The following is a 15,038-nucleotide window of genomic DNA, read 5'->3' as shown; positions in this document are numbered from 1 at the left end:
TGCAACTTGCAAACATGAAGACTTGTCACTCTTTCCCTTTGATTAGGTCGCCTCATGGATATTATAAGCGGTTTACGCGAGCTGGGCTGCCTAGCTCCCCACATGAGGATCTGAACAAGTGGTCCCTCTTTCAGATTTCCCGTGGCACTAGGTATTTGCTGATAGGAATTCCCTGTTAGCGACTTGGATACATGAGCCTCCATCATGTAAAATGCCGTGTTGAGCGTTGAATCGCTATTTAGATCTTGCCATTCAACTTACTCTTATCTGGCCGCTACATATACCTCGATGGGTGTGTGTCCTTGGCATCAAATGGCAATTGAGCTGTTAACTGCATGTATGCACTTATATAATACTGCAGGTATCTGGGCAACCACTGCCTACATGTAGCTGCGATCTTATTCCGCCATCAATCCCGCCACTTGTGTTAGCACGTAAATGAACTTAGCTCAACTACTTGTTGTCAAATCCTCCATATAGCCATGGGGTCTGGCTCATCAAGAGAACCTCCCAAACATCCCGAGCAACAGCATCGTGATAATGGCCCATTCTCAGAGGCCGCCATGGCCAGAAGAGCCGATAAGATACGCCAAATGTTTCCAATCGCCACCACGGCTGACAATACTAGTTCACCCGTCGATTACACAGCCTTCACACCGCCAGGTGCATTTGCACACCTCTCCGCTCGACGAAGATGAAAGAGGCGCTGATTGCAAGCTACAGATTCTCCTTCATTGTTTACCACGCTGCCTCCCGAACTCATAGAGAAAACTGTGAACCATCTAGACAATCGCTCAATCAAGAGTCTGCGCTTGACCTGTAGACGCTTTGGCACCATCAACCTGCGCATCAATCGAGTCTTTCTTTCCGCTAATCTGCTGAATATTCAAGTCTTCCGCTCTATTGCCGATCATGGCTTCTATCGCAAGGGCATTACCGAGATCATTTATGACGATGCACTCTTTTATCGCTCATTTGACGACCAATGCGTTGAATCAAATGAGTGGTCTTCCCTAAGCTATCCATTTCTAGAGCTATCAATAGATAAGAATTGGTTTTACACTGAGCGGGACGACCACATATCCGAGTTGAAAAATCGCCAACTCACTGATAGACCAGGCCGTCCTGAGAATGTGATACGAGCACTGCAAGCACGTGCCGAATTATCCTTCTTAGAGTCATGGATATATTACCAAGATCTTCTGAGCCAACAGGATGAAGTATTTGCCAGTGGAGCTGATGCCGAGGCTCTTCGATATGGTCTGCGACGGTTTCCTGCGCTGCAGAGAGTCACTGTTACACCTGCTGCTCATGGGTGGTTATTCACCCCTCTCTATGATACTCCAATGATCCGAGCCTTCCCCTACGGGTTTAACTATCCAATTCCTCGCGGCTGGCCAACTCGACGGGCCGGTGAAGCTACTAAATTTGACAAGCCATGGGAGGATTCAAAGACGAAATGGCGTGGCTACTGTCTAGTCACCGAAATTTTGGCTCAAGAGCGGCAGCACCACCGTGTCTCTGAACTCTCCATCGACGCCCATTATCTTCATACCGGCGTTAACTGCCGCCTCTTTCAGCAGCGGTGCCAGGAATACCTTAATTTTCTATCTGTTCTTCAGCAGCCTAACTTGAAGAAGTTGCAATTATCCCTTAATGTGGATGGACAAGAACGCTCAAATTGGCCAGCTTTTCGCAGCGGCCTATTACGCAACGCCCTAGCAGAAGCTTCACACCTTGAGCATTTCAGCATGGAGACAAACTGGGATGCAAATTATTACAGAGCAGAGACTCTGCCACCGGCGCTGCGATCGTTTCTTCCTCTTGATCATTGGACTGGGCTGCGGCACTTTCGGTTGTGGAACTTCCCAGTGGTGTGCGCTGATCTAATAAGGGCGCTATCACAGCTTACTGGGCTGCAGTCTCTTGAGTTGGGGTTTTTGTCTTTATATCCTGCCTCTGATTTTGAGTTGCTCAATGAGATGCGCGACTCGCTGCGTTGGCATGAGTGGCTTACGCCACCAAGAGTCGACTATGTTGTACCTATCCCGGGTGAGCATACTCAAGGGCGCGCGATTTGGCTTCATGAAGCCGTTGCAAATTTCTTATATTATGGTGATACAAATCCCTTCGATACTGCGACTCGTAAGGTCGCCCGTGGAGCGGGCATAATTAGAGATGCATATGATCCAGCATTTGAGAGGCCATATGATTACTAGATAGATGTCTTTAGATGGACCTGAACTATTATCAAAATTTTGTCTCTTTTTTAATTTCTTTTTATCAGTAATAACCACGAGCATTGTGTATAGAGTTATCAAAATACAGAAAAATCCACATCTGGGCAACAGTCTAGAGGAGCCCAACTGCCGTCTTAGCTACCGTTGCGTAGTGTGGTGGTTTAGGGACCGACCGAGCCAGACAACAAGCCAGACAACAAGCCAGACAACAAGCTTATGGACTAATAGCTTGGGCGCTGGCTCTTGTCCAATAGGTTGCAGTGCGATAGAGGGAAGTCGTAGAAATTATGTCAATGAGTAAGGCAATCTAATTGATGGGAAATATTCCATTCCGAAGGAGAAAGTTTGGTGGTTCCATATCATCAAGAGAATTGAAGACGACTTGTATAATTTGTTCCAGGCTTGGCAATGACGCACGGAGAGCTTTTGATAGGTCCGAGTGATGGTTAGCCATTCCTCACGAGACCGTACAAAGAGAAAAATAACAAGCAAATTAACAACAAATTAACAACAAATTCATCTTTTCACTTTCCTTTCACTGAGCCACAGCGAACACGTCAAATTCCGCTTGGCAGCTGCGCCATCTGACTTGAACCCAAGCCACCAGAAAGCCAAAGTCATACATGACTAATTCCAGTCTTCTGGACTTCGCGTCTTCGACCCTTATTTTTCTTTCCGTCGCTTATCTCCGCTTCCGCCCAATTGTTTAAACAAAAGAAAAAAGAAAGAAAAAAGAAAAAAGAAAAAAGACAAAGCAAACAGTAAGCATCTCACCCAATCAAATCGAGCTCCGGAGTCCGGATCGGGAACCCCGCCTACCCAATACCGCCAAGCGCCCAACCAAGCCGCCACTAGCCCCTCCTGGGATGCATTAGCGAGACCCTCGACCCATCGTCTCCGTCATACGACGTCATCGATGCCAAATCCACGGCCACAGGGTCGCGTGTGCCAACTTGCTTTCTTCTCGCTGTTGTTTAGTAAGATGAACGAATGAATGATAACATGATTTGCACGCTCTAGCAAAGAATTATGGGAACGGGGCGTTCGATGACTTACGTATGTACTCCCTCGTAGAAAAATGCTTGCGGCGATCAGGATATGCGTAGAAGATTGACGGGCAGAAGCAGTGGTCCGCTTTCCGTGTACTTCTAGCTCGCTCTTCCGATCTTTCCCTGGCCCTGCCCAGTACTTTTATACATCATGGCCCATGGATTCCGGAGCTTTTTATGCTTCTTTTCTTCTTCTCCTTATTTCATGATCCCTTTGCTTTGACGATACTCATTCGAATCTTGTACACTCAGTAGCCGACACTCCACTAATACTCATCCTCATCATCACCGCACTATACTGTAGCTCCAACCTACACACTTTATAGAGTTGAAAACGAAGAGCCAGCCAGCCACCAATCCCGCCATCCGCCATGGCTGCCAGAGGCTTCGTATCCTACTGGGTAAACTCCTCCAAAACGTAAAGCCCTCACAATAACCACAATTCCTAACCAACGTCTTTAGATCCTTCCAGTCTTCTCCGCCCTCGTCTGGCTTGGTATGCTCCTGGGCCTCCTCCTCTACTGGGTCGTCGACACCAATAGCGAACATTACTCGTACATGGACTCGGACGACAACATAGCCTTCATCTCCGACATTGGCGCCAGCAAGCTCAAGCCGCTCTTCATCGCGGGATCGGCCGTCACAACCGTCTTCCTTAACCTGTCGTTTGCTGCCGAGCGCCTACTGCGTCACAATGGACGACTGGTCCCCAACACGACTGTCAAGGAGAAGGTTCTCTCCATAATCAGCATAATTTTCGCCATTGTCGGCATGTGTGGCTTGATCCTCTTGTCCATTTTCGACACGCACCACCATCACAAATTACACGACATCTTCCTCTTCCTCTTCATTGCTGGATACATTATTTCCGCCATCTTCATTTGCTGGGAATACCAACAGCTAGGCCTATGTAAGTACAACTATACAAGAATGCTCCTAGGACAATCTCTAATACTCTCAAACAGACAACCGCCAGCACCGCATCCTCCGCATCTCCTTCTGGGTGAAACTCACCTTCGTCATCGTTGAGTTCATTCTCGCCATCATCTTCGTCTCTACAAACTGGAGCGACAACCAAAACGTCGCCGCCGTCTTCGAATGGATCATCGCATTTATCTTTACATTCTACATCCTTTCTTTTGTCATCGATCTCTTGCCCGCCGTCCACACAAAAGCTCCCGCCTCACGATTTAGCAAGGCTCTTGAGCACGAGATGGAATTAGCAGAAAGCCAAGACGGCAACAGTGGCCATACGGGCTCTTACCGCAACGACTACGGTCGAAACAACAACCGATACAACTTCCAATGAATGATGTGCGGGAACAGCGGTTTCTGGTGTTTTTAGGTGTATGATCAAGCAGCGAAGTACTTTTTTCTTTTATCTTATAACGAATGTAAGAGTATGTAAGAAGACATGGGAACGAAAAGAATCAGAGAGGCATTCAATGAGGCGTTATCAGGCTTTGCGTGGATGTTCAGGTTAACGGGTTGGGTATAAATTATCAGAACGAATAATGCATAGTTTTTAAAACATATGACTATTTTTATTAATGAAAGAAGTATTCCTATTTTCACTCAGAGAAGAAAAATAACCCACATGAGACTCTACGGCAAGCATAGATTTGATCCTCTAAAACGCCCCAAGACATGATGCCTCACCACCTATTGAATAGCCCGTTGCGCACACAACGATTACGATTAAAAAATTAAGAGAATAAATGGTAAGTAGTGGTATAAGACGTGGAAGCGACGCGGCGGTTGAAGCCCAGAAAAAAAAATCATCAGCGCCGTCATGGTATACCTCGAGCACATTAACAGCCCTTGCTATATCGCAACATTCAACTTTCCGAAAGAGCAGAGCCATCTCAATGATCCATCATTTCTCTGAACCGAGAGTCACGCATGGGGCTATTTCCTTGCCACGGCGGTTGATCCATGATAGCCCTTGGTGTTTCGAAACTCTCAAACTCACTACTCCTTCCGCTGCCAGAGCTGACTGGGCTCACACCGCGCGAGTCTCTGTTGGGAGGCTGAGGGTGGCTCTCGGTAATCTCTTCACCGCCCCTCCCAGTAAGCGTAACATCACGCATGCTGGAGGAGCGGTTTCCCAAGCTGCCGGTGCTTCCACCCGGGCCCGAGTCCCTCAGCGCAGCGCCGCCGACGAAACTCTTCTTCTTTTCGCCAGGCTCGCTCACAGACTTGCCTCGCGAAAATCGATTCTTGATCCAACCTTTGACTCGTGCCGTGGGTGAGGTTGCTCCTTCAGGTGACTTCTTTTGTGAACCCTCAACGTTATCCACAGCCGCACTCTGCGGAGGGGGGGTCGTGGGCTCGGGGACGCTGGATCCCCGCCTGCTCTGCGTCTCTGCTTCTTGTTCTTCATTCTCTTCCCGGCGGATGTCTTGGCTGTGAGCGCCGGAAGTCGCCTCGACCTTAGACTTGCGCTTTTCCTCTTTAGCCAGCTTCTTTTGTTCTGCTTTGGCGAGTTTCTCCTCCTCCTTCTTTTGCTTTTCCTCCTGCTTTTCCTGCTGCTTTCTATTCTTTTCTTGCACCTTGTCCTCGTCTGTTGAAACACGATCAGAATTAGCCTTATGACATGTAAGAGAGTGGGATGAGTTGACATATACCTCTAGCCTTCTTCTGAAGGTCTTTAAGCTCACGCTCCCGGGCTTTTTCTCTCTCGGCCTCAGCTTTGTTTGCTTCTGCTTCCATTCGAGCCGAGGCTAGACGCTCCCGTTCTGCTTCCGCCTTTTCGTGGATGTCGTCCAGCACGGGTCGTACTCTCCTGGCGGCGATGGCATCGATCTCGTCGGCGCCCATAAATACTCCACCTCCAATGTCCACTCTATCGTCACCTTCTGTCCTTGTGTCGTGTCGAAGCTGGGCAGCTTGCTGAGCTCTAGTCTGCCAGTCACCCAAGATTGTCGGATTGACCTTTCCGGTCTCAAAGTAGACTTTTTCGTCCATTCCCTGGAGGCTTGCTTTGACGTTCCGTCGTGCAGCAGTCAAGAGGGCCTCTCTGTCTCTCTCTCGTTTTTCTTCGTCCACTTGATCAAGTCTTGATGAGAACATGGTCATTTGTTGGCGTATCATGTCGGATCGAGCGCGGTCCTCCATGTCACTGTCACTGGCAGACCGACGACGCAGCTTGTTGACAATAGTAAACCGGCGACGTAGAGGCTTGTCTGCGCCGTAGTACTCGTGATACCGTCGATTCTTCTCATGCTCATCTTGAAGCTTGGCGAGACGTTCTTGGGCTTGCCTGTATGCAGCATCTTGTAAATCGACGTAGCGATTCGTTGATGTCTCACCTGCATCTTGACTATCTTGAGAACCCTCCTGTCGAATTTGCTGCTGACGGTACATCTTCTTTGCCATTTCGACTGCCGACTGGTGGATCCTTTCATTATTCGTCTGTTCATCTATTTCGGGCTGGACGGGCGGGTGTGAGGTAAACATGTTGCGGGTCATGGTGGTGACTGGAATTGCGCCAGTATCCTCCACCGGTGGCGGCCTGTTCATGGCAGCTCGGTGGGCTATGGACGCCCCATTCAAAGCACTCACGGACGCCCTTGTTGCGTCCGCATACGGTGACTCCTGCGGGCTAGAGAATGACCGTAGCCTGGAGCGCGGCGTACCTTGCTTTGAGGGCAACATGGCTCCCTTGGCAGCCACCAAAGACTTCTCCTTTGGAGAGGCGGGTGGTGATTTGGCGGCCACTTTGGCAGACTGGACTCGATTCGCATGGAAAGCTTGAGTCGCGGCAGAGCTTCCGTGAGACGTTGTCAGGGTCACCGGCTCTGGGTCAGGTGGTCGGTTCGTGTTAGTATTGAAGGCCTGCGTGGCAGCAGAACTGCCCCAGGAATCGCGTGGAGTTTTCTTGACGCTTGACTGTCTGTATGCGGTGCTAGCAGAGCCTACAGCCAGCACTGCTGCTTTGGTACCCGTTCCATCCATGGTGGGCTCCCACAACGGCGATATCTTGTAGTCTTTGGCGAGAACTGCAGCGGCCGACGCTGATGACACTTTATCTGGCGTCCACGTCTCTACCGGCTTGTGGCTAAACCAACCAAGAGATGCAGCTGCGCTGGCAGCTGCGCCACCCGAGCTCAGACCGGTAGACGGGAAGCTTGGAAGACTGCGAGGATCGGCGTATTTGAGCCTGCCGGCGTTCGACACTGTGATGGTAAAGTAAGCAAGGGGAGCTGGGAACAGATCCGATGACAAAATGACGGCGAATGGCAAAGAGTAGCAGTAAATCAAAGGTGCCGCTTAGCTACGGAACAGCAGCCAAACACGAGAGCAGTCTTACGATGAGTAAAAAGAAATCAGGCAGAAGTCAAAGACAAAACTCGCCAACGAGGATAGGAAGATCTTTGATGCTAAAACAAAAAGAAAAGGAACGGATCGCTTCAGCAGCAAAACGAAAGACGGGAAAACGAGGGGAAACGGAGGAGTGTTTTTTTGTTTTTTCTTCTTTTGTTTTCTTCTTCTTCCCCTTCTCTTCCACTGTTTAACATACATGGACTATTATGGGATGACGGCTCATGGTGCCGCGAAGGCGACTTTGCCACGGATGGCCGCGCTTCCCCAGCTTCTGCAGCTGTTTGCATCATCCGGGTGGGGTGACTCCAGATCAGATACGAGGACGACGAGAAAAGGCGGTTAGTGAGGCGCCGCCAGTCCAAAAAAAGGATGTTGCAGTGCTGGTCAAGTGACGCTGCACTCGCGGGCGCGATACGACGTAATTGCCAATATCAACGACGGCTGTCAGTGGAAGAAGCTGCCGAGTCTAGCTGATCGTCTTGGGGAGCTAAGCCAGCTATAGCAGCTCTGGGGGCTCGATGCTCATCACCTGTCTGCTTGCCCGTTTGGTTCCTTATGGGCGTCTGGTCTGGTGTCTCGGATCAGGCAGTCCGGCAAAGCTTGGTCGTTTTCTCGTGTCGTTTCGCAAGGCGGATTGGATTGGCGGGTTGGCGGATGTAGGTATTGGGTAGGGTCTTGCAGCACACGGAGGATTGTGGAGACTGGACGCAAGGATGAGGATCGGAGGGATGGCAAAGGAATGGTGATGATGGTTGAATGAACGAATGAAGAATATCTCGATTAATAGCGTCGATGCCAATGTTAAATGCTAAACGTCAACGTCAAGTGTCAGTGTCAATGCCAAGCGTCAGTGTTAAAATGGGCGGAATGGCATGGCTTAATAGTAAATCGCCAGATAACAAGGAATTGGAAGACAAAGTTGGAACGGCCGGCAAGTGGCAGGCACTAAAGCGAATCTGATGTGGTTCCTGCTGTCACTGCCTACATCCTACATCATAGAAGTACCGAATACACGTCGGTAAAGACAGATGGAGAGCTGCTAACCAGGTACAGTCAACTCTGCTTTGCGCGCTCCTTACTCAATTAGCTCTTTCCCGCTGATCTGCAGCAGAAAGATACCTACATGTACCTTGTTCCTCGTACTCGACTGCCTTAGGTAACAATTTCTTTGCAGCTTCATCACTTCTCCCAACCTACCTCTTTTGCTTCAGTTCAAAGGCAACTTTTTTTCGTCGCCCTTTGACATGCATGCTTCACATAAGCTTCTCGTAACGCAGACACGCCCAAAAGCCATCAAGAAACGCCTCCCCCAAGTTGTGACGTCATGATGCCCGAGCTAGGTGTTGGTGCATGACGCTATTGCAGCTCTTTTCAGGCGACCAAGGTATTTTCTATTTCTTTGGCGGCCGGCTAGTCCGCAGCTTCAGGTTGAGACAGCAGCTAATTTTCCTGTCGACAGCTGTGTCAAAAGCATGTACTGTCAACTTGTCTAAATCAGGCTCTGTCCTCTCCTCCCCCCCTGCCAGCGGCTCATGTCGATCGCCCCCGTTGTGGAACAAGCTGGGACGGGTAGGTACCTTAGCTGGCGGACAAGGTGAAGGATACTAACTCTTGCACGTGTAATGAGCTCCCAGGATGCTACCAATGATGTTATGGATCTTATCAAGCGAGCGTCTGACGAATCTTGACCAGGAGAAGAGGCTATCTTGTGCATGCGGCGGAGGGCTTGCTCAACCTTAACACGGATGTCAATGCCAACCCTCCATCTTTGTTCTCGCCGTGGCAAAGTATCATGAGTTTCGAATTCCCCAGCAAGCAAGTATGCTTAGCATTTCTTGTCTGGGCATATTGCCTCAGCATTCGCCCTTCCAAACATTCGCCAATCACCAGATTAACAGCCCATTGCATCTTTGTCTCCGACCTGAATACCAGTGGGGCTGGGTAACAATGACGTAACCTTGAATCCATGTGTTACAAGCAATTTGAAGTGTCAGTCATAATCAATTGCGCTGCATTTGATGGCGCAGCGCTTTTTCAGCCTCTCCAAGCCTTGATTTCCGTAACGGGTATTCATGGATCCCTTCAGGGAGTTAATAGCTCGTATTTTATCCAGTTGACGAATAGCCTCAAGAGGCACTTCAGTTTGAGGTAATGACACGAAGCTTTCTTTCTTCGTAAAGGAGAACAGACTCTTAATATGGAACTGGTCTGGAACTTTTGACATGCCGTTGGTGGAATTCATCTAGACTTATTCTTTCAGTTGGATATACTGGAATTAGGGTTTGCTGGTTCACGTATGTCAGCGATGCACGTTGCGGCGAATACCCACCGGCACCACGACGCCAATTGGGTTTCTACCAACACAAATAAATGATTGAATTGAATTCACTTCATACAGCACTAATAAACCACCAAATACTAAGAAGCAGGCAGCTTATTTAGACTTGGTTGCCGCGCCCCGTGAAACATGCCAGCTTTACAGGGTAGGCCGTCCGACATGTTAGCGTCGCTGACACCGCGGCCAACAAACAGAAAATCCTCTCCTTTGTCTCTCTTGAATACGATGGTAGCACAACAAACCTCCATACTGATATCAAATTGAATCACCAAGAAACCCACGCCTTACTAAATCGGCCATGGAACAAGACCACCAGCTCCAGAAGGTTCCCAATTTCAGAGACGTTGGCAAAACCGTCAACCAGTTTCTCAGAGAGAGGTGAAGCCCCTCGCATCACCTATTGATCCTCTCTTTTACCAATTGTCTGACAGTCGAGCAGACGCGTCCGAGAGAACCTTTTCTATCGATCAGGAAGGCTAGGTACGATTGTTGACAACCAAGACAATTTCCCTCATCCCATGAAAATATAAAGATTCTCCAGCCACTTACTCGCCCCTCCATCTTTCACCAGACGACGCCACGGCTGCAGACAAGGACCTACTCAGGAATGAGCTCGAGATAAAGACTATTGTTGATTTACGCACAAAGTGGGTTTCTCTAATGCGAAGAATGAAAAGCACATTCTCACATTATGCTCAACTGCTAAAACCTCAACTAGAACCGAAATTCTTAAACAAATCAGAAAACACCGACGCTCTGGCGAAGCGAGCGAGATCCCAGGTGTGCAATACTACGGCATCAAGATCAATGGCAGATCCTTCGAGAGACATTTATTAAGTCTTCTATCATGGTGGGATTTTTTGTAAGTCTGATGGGCCCTGCTGGGATCTCAGAATAGTATTCTTAGACACAGACCTGAACCTAACCCACTGCTGAAGCAAGGTCATTTTCTTCTTCATTGCGGGATACCGCATAGACGCAGTCAGGGTTCTCAGCACTCAAGTCATGCTGCCCCGTGGCCTCGTCCGTCTCGGTCTCGACACGCTTGATCACTGTGGCTCGGAGATACATCAAGCCCTCTCGTTGTACACTTCTCGCCAGACCTTGCCATGCATCATTCATTGTACCCAGGGAAAAGATCGCACAGGTAAGATGAGCTCTCTTCATTCCTCTGTTTACAAGGCCGAATATTTAATCAACACGTCGCAGGGCTTATATGCGCTTTGGTATTGATGATACTGGGGATTCCCAGAGCGGCCATCGAGCACGACTACTTTCTCACTGACGCTGAGCTCATGCCCAGCCGACCTCAGATGCTGGTAGAGATTCATGAGATAGGCTTGACAGATGAGTGGGCTAGCACTGCAAAGGACATGATCTCGTCCATTGAAAGCCGCATCAATGACAACTATGGAGGCTTGGACAATTATCTAGATTCCATTGGCTTTGACCAGCAGCAGCGGACTAAGATCCGGGAGACGCTGCTCTACTAAAGAAAAAGCGACGCTATGTGGTGCACTGGGGGGGAGCAAGCAGGCAAGCAATCATCGTTGCGCAATATCAAACGGTCTATTTCTTTCTAAAGCGCCCCTGCAGCCAGCAGCGGTACATCTTAATCTTCTCAGCTCTATTCACGAGCAGTCTCCGGTCAACGCCGAGTTTCTCAATCGTAAATCGTGGGACGCCGGGCTCTTCGGAGTTTTCCTCAGCGTCCGGTCCAGACCAGATGCTTGCAAGTTCATCTTGGTCAAAAAAGTACACGCGTGTACCGTCTCCGCGGATGTAAAAGTTTTCTTCCAGGTAACGCCCCTTTCGAAAGCGGACTTGAGCAAGATCCCCTCTTCCATAATCTCGGAAGCAGACCAAACCTCCAGGCTTCAAAACTCTATAAACATTCCGTACTGCCTGTGCCCATTCGCGGGGAGACAATGCGGAAAATACGAAAATCATAATGGCCAGATCTACAGTACCCTCTTCGAGGTCGGGTGGGAGGGTCTCTCCAGCAACGTCCCAGACATCAGCTTGGATGTGCTTGGGATCATAGGATTCGCTTTTGCGCATAACTTCTACGGCTTGCTTAGAAAAGTCGCAGGCATGGATCTTCAAGAGTGGGTTCTTATTATTGGCCAGGACTGGGAAAGCGGTATTACCCGCACCTGCGCCAATCTCAAGTATGAGTTGCGGTCCAGCATCCTCCTTGGTCACTTCAGCCAAGATGGGAAACTCTTGTTGTAGCCACTTGCGGTCCTTGAAGAAATTCGCGGTATTGTTTTTGTAGAATTTGTTCCACCACATGGCCGGGTTGGAATTAAATCTGGCTGAACACACATGTTAGCGACATGTTATGTAAAAGATGAAGTAGACAAGAATAAATAATAGATTTGGTATATCAGATGGGAGCGAAAGAAGTGAAGGTAAGTTTTCATCAGAATATTCAGATGAACTATGCATTAGGATTGTGTATCATCACGATACCGAACTGAGGAGAAGGAAAAGAGGAGCAATGACTTACTCTTATCAAAATCGGAGACTGGAGACTGACGCTGCTTTTCTAACTGGCCCTCAGCATACAGTTTGTACGCATCGTCAGTCTCAACGTGGTCCCAGGCATTGAACTCGAAGACGTCGTCTCCGGCCTCCAGATAGCGGCTACCGAACTGGAATGGATCGCTTCGCTTCAGGTTCTTGGCCGGATCATGCGACCGGTGGGATGGTTTATCGCTCTGAGCCTCAGCAGCTTCAACAGCCTCAACAGCCTCAGCCGCCGCCTTGAGTGTGGCCATATCCTCCAGCCCAGAGGCAGTGGCAGTGGCAGCTGCACTGCCCGCTTCGGGGTCGATCATCGCCGCGGATCCGACAACGCATAGAGTTCTTCAAAAGGAGACTCGCGATTGTCCTTCTCGCTGCCAGCAGCAAGATTCACCCCTACAAAGCGACGTTTCTCAAGAAAAGAAAAAAGAGAATGGACTGGAGAGAAGAGAAAAAAAGAAGGAAAAAAAAAAAAACCATTTGCTGAGTGCTAAAATAAGTTGCAAGGTGGGCAAGGTGGGGTTCAGAAAGTGTTAGATGATTGGCTGATCTCGTCGGTGTCGGAAATTCCCGTCTTCCGGTTGAGCTTGTCTGAGAGCAGGTGGGGAGGTGGTAAAAGTGGAGCATACCTTAATAGCAGTGCGATAGCATCATGGCGAACATCTGTTAATAACTTGCGGGCTTGGTAACCGTTCAGCTCTTGAGAGACGCAAGAAGCTCCATCACCAACCGTCTGCCGGTATTGGCTCTTCTACGCAGCTTGTTTAAAGAGCATCAAAACCTCAACCGTCAATTGTTCTCATATCTCGTCACCACATCGCTCCTAATACCTTCACAATGCCGTCGCTACTACTTCGACCTCATGCCACTCTCTCCCACGCGGAAGCTCTACAGGTAGCGCAACAAGCTCCTGAATTTCTACGCAAAAACCCTGCATCATACTCTGCATCGCCATTCTTTTCATTATTCTCTCCGCCCGAGAGCTCCAACACGTGGACAATATACGAGAATCTTCTGCTGGCCTGCCTAAGAACCGGTGATAACACAACGGCACACCAATGTCTCGAAAGATTGGTGGTCCGGTTCGGAGCTAGCGATGAGCGCGTTACAGCACTTCAGGGTTTAGTGAAGGAGGCCGAAGCAACAGACGATAGCGAGCTTGAAAAGGTGTTGAAGGAGTACGAAGAAATCTTGGCCAAGGACAACACCAATGTGGTGAGCATTGCAAAGCTTCAACACAATAGATGTCAAGACTAACCGTGAACAGCCAATCTCAAAAAGAAGGATTGCGCTACTACGTGCGATGGGTAAAACCTCCGAGTCGATTGAAGCTCTGGTACAGTTCCTGGATTTCTCATCCACCGATGCAGAGGCCTGGATGGAGCTGGCAGACTTGTATCTATCTCAAGGTCTCTACGCGCAAGCCATCTATGCCCAGGAGGAGGCACTCATCATAGCGCCGAATGCATGGAATGTAAGCTTTACTTTTTGGGAAGAAGTATGCTATCTAAAGGAGCCATTGCTGATACCTATTTTCTTGTTGTAGCTCCATGCCCGCTTGGGCGAAGTCCTTTTGATGGCTGCAGAGTCTGGGAATGAGGGTAACCCTCAGAACTATCTGGCAGAGAGCTTAAAACGCTTTTGCCGAAGCATTGAGCTCTCCGATGATTACTTACGAGGTTACTACGGACTGAAACGGGTAGGAGGTCTAAAGACTGTCTGTAAAGTTGGGCTGCTAACGCTTGAAACAGGTCACCGATAAGCTCCTCGATGCAAACTCAAAGGGGAAGAAATCAGAGTCTGATGAGTTCACCCTGCCGGAAACATCGACCATCGAAAAGCTCAATCAGGCTGCGACCAAGAAACTGGGCGATATCGTGCGCAAATACGATGCAAAAGATCCTCTTTGGCAGGGATACGATGCTGGAGAAGTGGCTGCCGCCCGTACTTATCTTTCGGAATCTTCACAAAAAGTTGTGCGATGAAGACATCAAGTGAGGAAGCTAATCACGCTCTTCAAGTCGGCGACTATCTGTATATCGGTTGTTCAGGCTTAAGTGGTACAATTGGAGACCGGCAGGCGTGCTCTATCTGTCTTCAGATGGAGAGATCACCGCCAGAGGCCAAATACGTGATCTGTTTAAAAACAGGTTGGTGGGCGCCTTGTCGTCGGAAAGGTGGGATGAGGATACCCGACACGTGGAGGTGCTATCGAGCCATTCAGAAGTGCTGCAATAATGGATATGATGGATGATCTATGGCAAATATGAAATAAATGCATAATAATATGCAAGATGACTGCCTCGCTTGGGTGTGTAGTGACTTGGTGAATAACGGCCATGGTCCTACTAAATAGCAGTGCCAAGACACAAGCACCCAGCATTGAATCATGTGAATACATACATGTACCGTTCATATACTCTGTCTGTATGTACTCCGTACTATCCGGGTGGGACGATACAGATCAAGATATCTGACCTACGCGACCTTGTACTGCTTGTCGCACAGCATTGTGCGTTACACATTACGCAGACCAAGCAATCCCGTGTCGGCCTG

General features: G+C 49.0%; 6 protein-coding genes across 6 annotated transcripts; 4 read left to right on the top strand and 2 right to left on the bottom strand.

Moving 5' to 3' along the window:
- Positions 1–482: 482 nt before the first annotated feature.
- Positions 483–2,219, top strand: M431DRAFT_7060 (hypothetical protein; the record flags this gene model as incomplete). The annotated part of the gene is made up of 2 exons (XM_024921812.1): positions 483–663; positions 724–2,219. The coding sequence occupies 2 exons, from the start codon at positions 483–485 to the stop codon at positions 2,217–2,219; spliced, it is 1,677 nt and encodes a 558-aa protein (XP_024772198.1).
- Positions 2,220–3,694: 1,475 nt separating this feature from the next.
- M431DRAFT_464528 (hypothetical protein) lies at positions 3,695–4,803 on the top strand. The gene is made up of 2 exons (XM_024915384.1): positions 3,695–4,199; positions 4,255–4,803. Exons 1-2 carry the CDS (start codon positions 3,788–3,790, stop codon positions 4,596–4,598), a joined length of 756 nt encoding a protein of 251 aa, XP_024772197.1. The 5' UTR covers positions 3,695–3,787; the 3' UTR covers positions 4,599–4,803.
- A 351-nt stretch (positions 4,804–5,154) lies between these two features.
- On the bottom strand, positions 5,155–7,838 carry M431DRAFT_7058 (hypothetical protein; the record flags this gene model as incomplete). The annotated part of the gene is made up of 3 exons (XM_024921809.1): positions 5,155–5,852; positions 5,917–7,467; positions 7,832–7,838. The coding sequence occupies 3 exons, from the start codon at positions 7,836–7,838 to the stop codon at positions 5,155–5,157; spliced, it is 2,256 nt and encodes a 751-aa protein (XP_024772196.1).
- A 2,413-nt stretch (positions 7,839–10,251) lies between these two features.
- Positions 10,252–11,446, top strand: M431DRAFT_7057 (hypothetical protein; the record flags this gene model as incomplete). The annotated part of the gene is made up of 6 exons (XM_024921808.1): positions 10,252–10,331; positions 10,393–10,433; positions 10,495–10,600; positions 10,672–10,815; positions 10,892–11,100; positions 11,163–11,446. The coding sequence occupies 6 exons, from the start codon at positions 10,252–10,254 to the stop codon at positions 11,444–11,446; spliced, it is 864 nt and encodes a 287-aa protein (XP_024772195.1).
- A 76-nt stretch (positions 11,447–11,522) lies between these two features.
- On the bottom strand, positions 11,523–12,736 carry M431DRAFT_90647 (hypothetical protein; the record flags this gene model as incomplete). Its single annotated transcript, XM_024924171.1, has 2 exons — positions 11,523–12,271; positions 12,466–12,736. The coding sequence occupies 2 exons, from the start codon at positions 12,734–12,736 to the stop codon at positions 11,523–11,525; spliced, it is 1,020 nt and encodes a 339-aa protein (XP_024772194.1).
- Positions 12,737–13,157: 421 nt separating this feature from the next.
- Positions 13,158–14,712, top strand: M431DRAFT_509791 (hypothetical protein). Its single transcript, XM_024919360.1, has 4 exons — positions 13,158–13,697; positions 13,750–13,956; positions 14,029–14,180; positions 14,233–14,712. The coding sequence occupies exons 1-4, from the start codon at positions 13,320–13,322 to the stop codon at positions 14,465–14,467; spliced, it is 972 nt and encodes a 323-aa protein (XP_024772193.1). The 5' UTR covers positions 13,158–13,319; the 3' UTR covers positions 14,468–14,712.
- Positions 14,713–15,038: the final 326 nt, after the last annotated feature.

This window comes from Trichoderma harzianum (genome assembly GCF_003025095.1).
Source record: "Trichoderma harzianum CBS 226.95 unplaced genomic scaffold M431scaffold_9, whole genome shotgun sequence".
Taxonomy (NCBI): domain Eukaryota; kingdom Fungi; phylum Ascomycota; class Sordariomycetes; order Hypocreales; family Hypocreaceae; genus Trichoderma; species Trichoderma harzianum.
This window is presented reverse-complemented; position numbering and strand designations above follow the sequence as displayed.

Excerpts from the sequence above, each read along its gene's own strand:
- M431DRAFT_464528 (XM_024915384.1), top strand. The coding sequence starts at position 3,788 with ATGCTCCTGGGCCTCCTCCTCTACTGGGTCGTCGACACCAATAGCGAA. Across the intron at positions 4,200-4,254 it reads ATACCAACAGCTAGGCCTAT|ACAACCGCCAGCACCGCATC; the intron begins GTAAGTACAACT and ends ACTCTCAAACAG.
- M431DRAFT_509791 (XM_024919360.1), top strand. The coding sequence starts at position 13,320 with ATGCCGTCGCTACTACTTCGACCTCATGCCACTCTCTCCCACGCGGAA. Across the intron at positions 13,698-13,749 it reads CCAAGGACAACACCAATGTG|CCAATCTCAAAAAGAAGGAT; the intron begins GTGAGCATTGCA and ends AACCGTGAACAG. Across the intron at positions 14,181-14,232 it reads GGTTACTACGGACTGAAACG|GGTCACCGATAAGCTCCTCG; the intron begins GGTAGGAGGTCT and ends ACGCTTGAAACA.